Raw genomic sequence first — 12,368 nt, forward strand, 5'->3', positions numbered from 1 at the left:
CTTAGAATTTAGAACAGAGGTTCAACGCCCTTCTTATGTAGCTAAAAAACATAGCGAACTGAGTGCAATCAAGGAGCATGAATTCTTGGTGTTAATAGCTATTGATCCTTGTTCATCTAATAACATATAGACAGGAAATGGTGTGCAATCAACAAGAAAAAGAAAAGTTTAATCATTGTTTACTATTTACTTGGAATAAAATATACACTTTATTTGGGAATATTTGATTCTATGTTAACTGGACCTAGAAGTTTACATTTTTGGAACAAAATCTATAGCTCTAATTTGTGAGAGTCCTGCAAAAACTGTAGGACCTCACTATAGACCTTTGCCATTGTTCGTCTTATTCTAATAAATGCATTGAGCACCATTACCATGCCAAATAATACAGGGAATGGGAGTTCAATGCATTTGTGTCAAATGGAAATTCAATAAGTTGTATAGGAATAAACTTAATATTGGACACCATTTTCCTGCGGAGTAGCCAAACTAATGAAACCTCAGGATCAATATTTTGGAGACTGCCATCCACAACAATAACCAAGTAGCTTGTCCACCATGCACAGGGGCGGACCCAGAGACTTCGGATTGTGGGGTCAAAAAAGAATTTTTTTTCGAACAACGTATCATTAATGAAAATAAATTCATATGCTACTACAATTGTAGCCTACGCGTTTTCATACTTTGAAAACGTCGTATAATTACATCATTATCAATATCTTCAAGTACATCGTTCTCAATATATGCAACCAAACTATCACTTAACCATTGATCTCCCATTCGATTACGCAGTCGATTCTTGACAATCTTCATTGCAGAAAATACTCTTTCTACCATAGCAGTTGCAACTGGAAGAATTAAAGCCAATGTTACAAGCCTGTAAACTAATGGGTACACCTCATGTTTTTTCGTCACAACCAAGGTTTCTGCAAGATCATTAAGGCCTTGTAACCTTTCAATATCTTTGTGAGAGCGCATATGAATAATCTATGTCTGAATTTGTTCTTCAAGTGCCAAGATCTCTATTGGTTTAAAATCTTTGGGATAATACTCACACAATTGAATTAACTTATCCTTGTTGAAAGCAGAGAATGAATTATCCGGACACAAGCATGCAACACAAAGGAGTAAATCACTATTTACCTCAGAGAAACGATCATTCAATTCTTGAATTTGCATATCAATGATAGCATAGAAGAAATCCACACGAAAATGATGTAGATTTGTAATTTCTTGAGTGTTACGCCGTGAACGGCCTAGAGGTATAAACATATCGTCCATATTGGGAACATCAATATTGTACCTTTCGCAAAAGCAGGAAACTGTTCTTAAAAATGATTCCCATTCATTGTCCCTCGTTGCTTGAAGTCATTCTTTACTTATTTTCACTAATTTCATAGCGTTGACAATATCTTGATCTCTCCTTTGTAATGATTTTGACAATTCATCTGAAATACCCAATACCTTTTTCATGAGATGAAAACGGAATACAAAATCAAATGTCAACATAGATCCCAACAAAATACGTGCTTCCCCTCGCTTTCCACAACTAGTATCATCCGTGGCAATCATCTCAACGACATCAACTATAGCAGAAAACATGATAATCTAGTTAAGTAAAGAATTATAGGGAGAGCCCCAACGAGTATCACCAGGTCGCTTAAGAGTAGTTTCTTGATTAAGGCCCTTTCCACTTGAGATTTCACCAAGATTTAATGATTCAACAACTTCAAGCCTCTTCTTCTCTCGAAGAAGATCACATCGCTTAGTCGATCCACCAACAACATTTACCACTTTATTCACTAAAGTAAAAAATGTTTCAATTTCTGCATGCTTGCTTGCCACAGCTACAAGAGCTAATTGTAGTTGATGAGCAAAACAGTGTATATAAAAAGCACTTGGATTCTCTTTCAAAATAAGTGCTTTAAGACCATTGTACTCACCTCACATGTTGCTTGCCCCATCATAACCTTGACCTCTTAAACTAGATATACTTAAGTTAAATCGAGAGAATAAGTGATCAATAGAATCCTTAAGTGAGAGAGTTGTGGTACTAGAGACATGTTCTACTCCAATAAAACGTTCTGTTACTTGTCCTTTCTAATTCACATAACGTAGAACAACGGACATTTGCTCCTTCACTGATACATCACGAAATTCATCAACAAGAATGGAAAATAACCTATCACCGATATCCCTCATAATAACATCAAGTGTTTCAAATGCAATAACACTTACAATATCCTTTTAAATTTTAGGTGATGTTGATTGAAGGATTTCAGGAGCATTACTCAAATAAACATCCTTAATCTCTTTATTATGATCACATAACCACTGCAAAAATTCAAGAAAATTTCCTTGATTTCTTGAATTTTCTAATTCATCATGTCAACGAAATGAAAGCCCTTGTCGTAGAAGTAATCGAACATAATCAATTGACGCATTCAAATGAATTTGATACTTATCTTTTGTTTTTTTTCGACTTCTTAAAGAGAACACAATCAATATTTTGTTTCTAATTCACAAAAGCCTCATACTTAATCCGAGCTCGATTGTGTGCACTACCACTTTTCCCGACAAGAGTTTGAAGCCTTCCTTTCTTTTTCCAATTTGAGAACCCTCCATCAATAAAAGAATCACCACCACCATGTTCTTCACTATTTGGTTTGAAAAGATAACAATAAGACGCGTACAATAAACTTCTAATTTCAAAAGTAGTAATTTATTGCTATTCGGTGGAACCTTAATAGTAGTTCTTTACCCCGAAGGCATACGATTAGGGTCGTGTACATAGACAAAGATATAGATAGATTATTTTACTTTTTCTAGAACTACAAAATAAAACATTTGATTACTGTCTATTGTCACAAAAGTAATATAGATGTTATTCATTCATGTTTTTCTTTTGAGGTGATCGCAGTGGTTCGTTCATCAGTTTTGGAGCCTGTGTGAGTCTTTTTTTTTTGGGTTTTGAATCTAATTCAATAGGTACATTTGATGGTTGGAAAAGAGACATTTTTTTCATTCGGTGGATTGATTTCTTCAGTGGTGATGGAAATGTTGACAGGTCGGCCGAACACGTTGTTCTTGCCTTTTACATCTTTGTTGTTGGAACTTTTTTCCATTTCAATTTGCTTGTTTGCATCTTCTGTAATAATTGAGGAATCTATTTCATTTGATGTGGAGGAGTTGAACACAAATATGATTTCAAAGCGATACTCAGGTGGATCGTAGCGTTTTTCTGTTGCCTTTAGGTAAAAGCGTAGCTCTATATCACTTTCCAATTTCACAATGTTATTGAGTTATTTATTTCCTTCCTGTGGTCGACAAAATATATTTCAATAGAGTGGCATCTTTGTTGTGAAGAAAGAAAGCATTGTCGAAGGATGTTGAAAATGATGTTTTACCTTTTGAAGATGGTTCATTAAGTCATTAGCGCTACTTTCCAGTAACACTTCTGCTGCATCTCCTATGACAGTTGCATCTAACGAACAAGATTTGTCTTCAAGTTGTACAAAAGCATTTATCCTAAAGAATGTGTTTTTTTAGCTATGTACTATGTACCATGTTCCTGAAGTAATAATTAGTAAATTTTTGATCTTATGTTTAATGGAAGAAATTATCTTGGGATAGCTTTTGAGTGTTCGTATTTGCAGAATCAATATTTATGAATTTCTCCAAAGTTCGCGTTGTAAGTTTTCTTGCAGTTGCTGCAAGACATATACCAAAAATTCTGATTTTTTTATGCTATTTTCTAGCGTGCATTCACCCAATAGAATTTTTTCTGTTATAGGAGATATTTCATGTAATTAGATAAAAAGATAGTACCGAGGAAAATGAGTGATGTTACTATAATATTTATTGTGAAATTAGAGCTCATGTATTTCTGTTAATTATATTTAGTTCAGTAGTATAGAAGTACCGTTAGATACACCCCTACTAAATCCTCAATCGGTGTCAATTCTTTATCAGTAGGAGGAGAAAGTTTCGGTGGGCTGACAGTAACAAAAGGTTTATTTTCCGTCAGTTTTTCAAGCGTTTCTTTGTTAGCTTCCACCCTACAAGAGATAATGATATATTTAGTTATAAAATAGAACGTTTGTTTTTTTGTATGAAAGGTACGTAAATAAGCAATATGTATATTAGGTATGTTGTATTTCCATTCTTTGTACTCTGCAACAGCCTGTAGTTGGACATTAATGAAAAAACTGTTATTTACTTTGGTCGAAAGTGTGATGCTTGTATAAAAGAAATTAGGAATATCATACATGATTATTATTTTTGTTGGAAAAAAAAAGAATAATATTATACATGGAACTGTATTTGTAAAAGAAATTTACCATTGAACGAAGAAACTTTGAGATTTGTAGCCCATATCACGAGTCTATTTGGAAGATGTTCAATTATTGAAGTACATTCTCTTTCGACAAAGGTATCCCATAATGTCAGTATCACATTTTTGAATTCTTTATCTATCAAGACTACATCTTGTAGATAAGCTTGTGTACCAAAGTTAGTTTGAATAAGGCGTTTCTGTCGAACAGCGATAGCAACATCGATCACGCCTACAAGGTTACGTAAATTTTTTGTATGTCATTTTGCATGCAATAAATTTGAACGTAAAAATAAATGATGAAATATTTTATATGTCATTTTGCATGCAATAAATTTGAACGTAAAAATGAATTATGAAATGTTATATGAAATGATTTGTTTAAATTTAATGCAGTAGAAATCTTACTTATGTCTGTATTTTTGTCCGTATGCCTCTCTAGTTGATCAAATGCAGTAAGTTCAAATTTTGTTCATTTAATTCTTGAACCTTTGTTCTTCTTGTTATATTCCACATTTTTTGTCCATGAGAACTCTGAAATTTACTTTTGAAATCTTTAACTATTGCATTTGACACAATGTATGTTTTTCCAAGTTCGAACTCATCGTTTAGTGCGGTGGTATTGGCATTATACATTGTTGCTATGATTTTATTTCCCTGTTGAAAATTAGAAAAAGATGAAAACATTTAGAAAGTATACAAGTATAGTGACAGGTAAAAATTTATTGAAACGAGAGTTATATTTGTACCTCTAAATCCATGAGAGTAGGATTTTGGTAACGACTATTGGAATTTTGAGCAGTCTTTGTGGATTGTTTTCCTGCGAGGATAACTTTTGCTAACGAATTGGTTTCTAAAGCTGAAATTTGTGGAATGAATTTATGAGGTACAACCATTTTGTTATCTGTAAATGATATGAGCGATAAGTTAGAGTGTAAATAAGTATAGCAATTGTTGATATGTTGGAAGAAGAAGAAGAAGAAGAAGACGGTATGAATAGAAGTTAGAATTTCTTACAGTATGGAAGCTGTAACTCGTAACGATAATTTTTGTGCTTTTGCAGATTTTGCAGATGTGAAATTGAAACTTTGTGTTAGCCTATTTATAAAATAAAAACTGAGACATAGTGGCTTAATAAATATTTTAATGTTGGGTAGACGATGTTGGAAGGACGATGTTAAAGTATTTATGTGTCCATGTGTCAATTGTAAAAAAGGAAGCATAGATGGGATAAACTAAAAAAACAAATAAAATTATTTACATTGTAAAATCTCATCAATAGTCATACCTTATTATCTAAATAGCCATATTTTACTGTGAAATCACTGGCATAAGATATGGAGTTTGCTTTGAAATTTCACTTATAGTACAAATACGGCTGCAATGGAATATAGGATTATTTTCTTAGTTCTTACTATTTTATTTTATTAAAATTAAAAGTGTGACAGTTTGGAATAGACAAACATATGAAGAGTACTCGGACGTTTAATATATAACATGAAAAATTGAAGTTTTACTTATAGTATAAAAATTGTTTTGAATTGTTTTAATGAAGATAATATTTAGTTTAAAGTACATCGAAAGAAATATATACATTTTATAATTATTTGTAGAACAAAGAAATCATGCTATAAATTAATTCATTTAATTTAAATAATATATAAATAGACAAATATGCATATGTATAATAAATAGTGAAAAAAATTATTTTATTTGTCTAGAAGACTTTTTACTATCACACATATAATTGATATCTTATCCTTATCTATACCATTCCTTTCATATCCCAAAATATTCATCCTCTACCTAAAATCAAAGCCAACTACAGTGAAGCAAGCACCATCCATAGCAAACCAAGGCAAGTATTTACTTGAGAAATATAGTTGATTTTTGCCTTACTTAAACCTTCGTGCACGGAGGATTCCGGCAACGGGAGCTAAGAAACCCGTGCACGGAGGTTTTATAATTTCCATACACGGATGTCTATAACCTCCGTGCACGGAGGTTTATAACTTCCTTGCACGGAGGTCTAAACCATTGTGAACCTCACACCTCCATGCATGGAGGCCTTTTTTCAAGGTCTCCGTGCGGAGATCCTTCATTTTTCGTGCGTGGCAACCTGAGCCTTGGATTTCTATGCACGAAGATTTAAATTTTTCTGCTGTTCATGTATTTTTGAATCTGTATAAATATTAGTTTTCTGCTTGTTTAGAATTGTTAAATAATATTTTGTTTTCAAATTATTTGTGCAGATATCTTTAGAATATATACTCTCTCCAAATCAATGGTTTTCTGCTACTATTAGTCAATACCCAAATCAGAAATAGCTTAAAGAATTTATAGAATTTATAGATGCAAATCAACAATGTTCTATGATGTGCATTAATTTTTATGGATTTTATTCTGAAATTATTTATAGAGGAGAGGATGAGTTATTTAGTAGTAGATTGGTACATGAATTTATAATGCAGCTTATAGACTATAACAAAAATAATGAAGTATGGGTAAAATTTGATGATCGTATTGCTAGATTTGGTATGTAAGAATTTTGTCTTATCGCTGGACTACCTTGTCATGAATCGGTCATGGAGATTGATCATAGCAATAATCGTCTTAGAAATCATTATTTCAGTGGTAGTCAAAGAATTACCATGAGAATGCTATTTGAAGTTTTCCATGAATGTGAAGACGAAGTAGATAAATTTAAGTTGGGATTAGTTATGTTGGTGGAGTGTGTTATAAAACCAGTTGGAAGAATTATTGATTACAAAACTCTTGGTATGGTCGAGCACCTTGATGAATTTCTTGGATATCCTTGGGGTCGAAAAGGATATTTTGTTTTGTTAAATTCACTATAAGAACCACAATTACAAAAAGCAAAAAGAGTACAACACAACGAACAAATAGATTGTAAGTATGCACTACGAGGGTATCCACTTGCATTTCAGGTATTTTATTCATATTTTGTTTTCTTTTGTTGACTTAATTTATTTGTAAAAGAAGAATAATTGTAATTTGTAATTACGATGTAGTATTGGATATATGAGGCATTTCCAGAAATTGGACAAAAATTTGGACGGCGTTGACACAAAACAGCACAGTGTCCACGAATGTATAAGTGGAGGCCTAATAAACTGTTGGCTGAAAAAATGATTAAGCACTTTCTAGCTGTTCGAAAGGTGCGATTTCTTTTAATGAATATATAACTACATTTGTGTTTAATTATTTCAAAACAAAAATGAAAAAAATATTTTGATATTTTATTAAAATTACAGATTCAGGTTATTTCAACGTTACATCCTACGGAGGAAGAATTGGAGACATCTTGGTATATAAATCTTTCACTGCCAGCTGACAATGAACATAGTGTATTAGATGGCATCGTCAGTGAAGAATTAGATAATGTGGCACGACAAATCCCAGATAATACTTTTGAGGAAGAAAGGGATAATATATATGTGCCAGAGACGACCATTCCTAGTACGTCAAGAACTTAACCAGTAATGGGGCCTAATTCTGGATCTAGCACCTCTAATTATGTAACTGAAGACAAGATGATCGAACTCCTGGGTGTCCAGAAGCAAGACATAATAAAAGAGGTGTTTGATATATGTAGCAACTCGAGAACAGAAGTTTATGATAATCAAAGACAGTTGTTCGAACAACACCAAAAATGGCAGGAGGATTACATCAATCTAGTATGCGTTTCTACATGGATAACTCATTATCAAGTTTTTTGAATACACATTTGGAGAAAGATGAACAATTATTCCAACAACAAAAAAAATGGCAAGAAGACCATTACCGGACCATGCTCTCTTATGTAGATATTAGTTTAGATTCTATGCGATATTATGTTGATGAACAAAATACGAATATGCTGCAGAAATTATTTGAATAGAAATCAAACATGGCAGCCGTTATTAGTTGTACGCAAGAAGACATTCCTATTGGTACAGGTCCAATTCCCGATGATCAACCGAAGGATGCATTAACGTCTCAACAAGTCGAAAGTTCTGAAACATCAGAAAGAGAGAAGAAAAAGAAGGAAAAACAAATACAACCTTCGTCGTCTTAAAGACATCCTTTGGAAGACTATTCTATGCAAAAATACTTGACTATTAGAGACTAAATAGTGGAGAACGAATCAGGGTTACAAAGATGATTTTTTATTATTGGTTTAAACACTACAATTTTATTTCGATTTATTCAGTGCTAATTTTAACGATGCTATGCCGTGCATATTTGGAAGATGCCATTGGGAACGTCTATGGAAGAGATTAGTTGAAAACTTTATTGGATAGAACAAAAGATATAAATATTACGGTGAGTACAGTTTAGCCATTACAATCAATTTTATTTCATACTAAACATATTTAAATTTTATCAATTTATTCCATCAGGCAGTTGAGTTGGAGTTGAAGTTGTTGAGATGATTAATTATTAATGGTTGCACCCGCGTGTCTAAAGAATATGCAATCGTGGACTTTGAATTTGAAAATGAGTGGCTAACATGATGACTTGGCAAAGCGAAAGGCGAGAATTATTAAAGCTCAACCAGATGGAACTCTTCTAAACAAACATGTGAACGGCAAAATGCTTATAAAGAGTCGTCCATGGGTAGGGTGTAAGTACTTATTAATTCCATGTTCATTTTTCGGAAATAATTGGTACCTTTTTTTGGTCAATATTTCGGAGTGAAAATTTCAGATATATGATTGCAGCCATAATGAGCATACACCAGATTAAGTGAAGGCACATGCGAATGCAACAATTATTGTGATTAATTCTTTACTGTTCGACAAAGGTTTTGCAGGGAGACGGGATATAAGCAAATACAAAAATAAAGAAATAAAACTAGAGATTATACCATATCTACCCTGTGCAAACAATGAGTAATCATTGAAAATAATTCTTGTTTACTATAATAGATATTTATTCGTACGTACTAATTACAAAAAAAGAATTTTTTTTACAAGCCAAACTGTGGAGTTTTCGTGCTTAAATATATAGAATGCTTTGTTCTAGGATATTCGATAGAATCGGCTTCACCAGACATGATGTTTATATAGACGAAAAATTGCAATTGATATTTTAAATAATGAATATTTCCTTCATCCACTTCTGTCTTCGTGATTGTAATGGAGTAATGTAATTTGCCAGATTATAATCGAGTAATAGAATGTAGTCATTTAATGACTGTAAAGAATGTATTTTATTCAAGTGTTATGTAATTTTGGTAGCCACTGTTCAATATTTTGAGAATCCCTAATATTCATGTTGAAATTACGAAAAAAAATGAAAATAAACTGTTAAAATAACATCAAAACCAAAATGACGTCATACTAAATAAATTTTTTTTACCTATATGTTGCTTTTACAATTATAATTTTTCTTAATCTTAAGGAAATCTAACAAAAAATTTTGGTGTATAGCTCATTTTTGTACATTTTATAAATTAAATTTATCTCATTATTAGTCGTGATTTTTTTAGTTACACGTAACTTTTAATATTTTAGATAGAAATAGACAAATTAATGGATCAATATTACAGTGGAGATGACAGTAAACTGAAATGGCGTGAGAAAAATTGGCTGTTGGCAAACCCAACTTCAAAACAGTTGAATGTGTACTTTTTCTCCATTTTTCACATTATCAACTGTGAATTAGATTACATAATTTTATTAGTAATAATATTTTTTTTTTAAAGAAAAGTGATTTTTTTATTTCTAAAATATAAAAAGTTTTTTATAACTAAAAAAATAATTTAGTTTTTCAAACAAGAGTCTGAAAAACTGAAAATACTGATAACGAAATAAAATTGATTTATAAAACGTAAAAAGTACTTATAAGTATAAAATTCACATAAAGTTATTTAGAAGAAAAAATTAATTTTTAATTGTAAAGGCTACGTACAGTTCAAATATTTGAATATATTTAATTTATTGAATTAAATATAAATATTTGCATATTCTTAGTTTTTTTTAAACAAAATTTTAAAAATAGTAAAAATTCCGATAATTGTTTTTGTCTTATACTTAAAAGAATACGAACGTAAATTTTTTGAAGTATAAATATCTAAATATGTTTTATCTTTCAAACTAAATAGTGATAAAAAATTACACTATCTCGAATGTAAAGAGTAACTTATAAGAAAAAAATTATTTCAGTTTATTTAAAAGTAATAACAAAAACTTATAATTGTAAAAGTTACTTGTAGTAAAAGAATGAACATAAATATTTTTAAGTAAATATTCATACATATTTCATTTTTGCAAATAAATTATTTTCAAATAAAATATTAATAACAAAAAATGAATAAAAAAATTGAATAAAAAAGAAGATATGTCACTTTAGACACGAAATACACAGAATAAGAACACTCTCTGCATGGAGCATGTAATTCAGACATTGTTGCCGTGTCAGTGGAACGTGCAGTCATTAATGCAGCACAAAATGACGATCTTACCCCCCCTCTCTTTGTCCGATGTAGTGAAAAAAACAAGAGGGTTTCTTCATCCTTTTCGCCCAACATTTGGCTTTGGAAAAAGAATCTCTGTAAAGTGTAAGGTACATTGCAGAGATGGACCCCACCAAATTTAAAAAGAAGGTTGAATAATGCAAATACATGCGAAAAAATAGTGCAATGGGTAATTCTTTGTAAAAGTAGGAGTGCAGCATGAACGGTATGGCACATGGGGCCATGCCCTCTTTCAAAATGAGGCAAATAATGGCAAATAAATTTTTTGTAACTTAGCCCTTAAGCTTGTCCCAAGCTCCCCAGATCTTGTGGTTTGCCTTAGGTTGATCTGGCTCTCTTCAATCATCATTTATTGATTTCATTCCATTTCCTACAACCAAGTTCCTCCACCTCATTTGCCTTTGTTTTCCAGCTGGTTGCAGCAAGTTAAATTGGCCTTCAACCCAAATATCAATCTTGGAATTTTGGCTTGTAATCTTCAACTTATAACTTGATTCTTGGCTCGTCATTTTTAACATGCTGGACTTCTTGGTTGGAGCATAAAAGTAACCAGCTTTATTAACTCTTCGAAGTCTTGGACTTAGCTCAATCTTTGGATTCGTTTCCATATGAATATTGGAACAAATAATAGTCAGCTTTAACGCCCTTTTTAGCCTCCAATTATGCTCACAAATTGGCCTAAATCTCCCTTCATCAACCATTAATGCTTTGGCCATTTCTGGGGCATCCCGAATCACATCACAACTAAAGATATATTAGGTTGTCTCACCTAAATTCTCACTGATAGTCATTGCAATATGTAAAGTATGAGTCATTAAAAACAATTGTACAATCATAATATTATATTGGAACTTAATAAAATGTGAAATTTCATAAAAGATAGTGGATAAAACTTAGTTAAAATAATCTGACATTTACATTAGTTGAAAAAAGAAGTATTTCATTTAGCATAGCCGACAGAAAAGTCACAGACAAAGAAATAAATTGCAATAAATCGAAAATATACCTATAAAGAAGGTGCAGTTCTATGAATGTATGAACGAAAGAACCTCCTTGTACACAACATTTTTAGTACACGAGTTGTGCGTATGATCTTCGTTGGATGGTTTGAGCAGAACTTCAATAGATCTACTTGTTTTTGCTCTTGACAATGCTACATATAATTGACCATGGCAGAAAACTGGTTCTGGAAGATATAAACCCACGAAATCAAGTCTCTGACCCTGTGCTTTATTTATGGTCATTGTAAAGCATGGTCTAATTGGGAATTGAGTCATTTTAAATGGAATCATAGTTCGATCAGTTTTAAGAGGTATGAAAGGGATCCTAGGTAAGAAAACTTGTTTTCCACGATATTCACCAGTTGTGATTTCAGCAAGAATAACATTTCTCTCAAATTTTCGACAAGTAAGATGTGTTCCATTGCATAATCCCTTGGAAGGATTAATATTTCGTAATAACATTACGGGACAATTGACCTTTAGTTTCAACTCATTAGGTGGAATATTATTTGGTGTCAAAGTATTCAAGAAGTCTTCCTGTAAGCTTTGTTCT

General features: G+C 31.9%; 1 protein-coding gene across 1 annotated transcript; it reads right to left on the bottom strand.

The window, feature by feature from the left end:
* Positions 1–987: 987 nt before the first annotated feature.
* LOC111385625 lies at positions 988–11,530 on the bottom strand. The gene is made up of 6 exons (XM_023010038.1): positions 11,214–11,530; positions 3,923–4,058; positions 1,971–2,100; positions 1,653–1,856; positions 1,442–1,586; positions 988–1,303 (listed from the first exon to the last, which is right to left on the bottom strand). The coding sequence occupies exons 1-6, from the start codon at positions 11,528–11,530 to the stop codon at positions 988–990; spliced, it is 1,248 nt and encodes a 415-aa protein (XP_022865806.1).
* Between the last annotated feature and the right edge of the window lie 838 nt (positions 11,531–12,368).

The sequence above is a fragment of the Olea europaea genome, unplaced genomic scaffold (genome assembly GCF_002742605.1).
Source record: "Olea europaea var. sylvestris unplaced genomic scaffold, O_europaea_v1 scaffold3229, whole genome shotgun sequence".
Lineage (NCBI taxonomy): Eukaryota > Viridiplantae > Streptophyta > Magnoliopsida > Lamiales > Oleaceae > Olea > Olea europaea.

Bases quoted from the DNA above. Each gene is read 5' to 3' on its own strand.
- LOC111385625 (XM_023010038.1), bottom strand. From the start codon at position 11,530: ATGGCCAAAGCATTAATGGTTGATGAAGGGAGATTTAGGCCAATTTGT. The intron at 1,587-1,652 runs GTGATACTCGTT...TTTCTGCTATAG, and splicing joins AACTACTCTTAAGCGACCTG to TTGATGTCGTTGAGATGATT. The intron at 1,304-1,441 runs GTCAAAATCATT...CTTTTGCGAAAG, and splicing joins TTGGGTATTTCAGATGAATT to GTACAATATTGATGTTCCCA.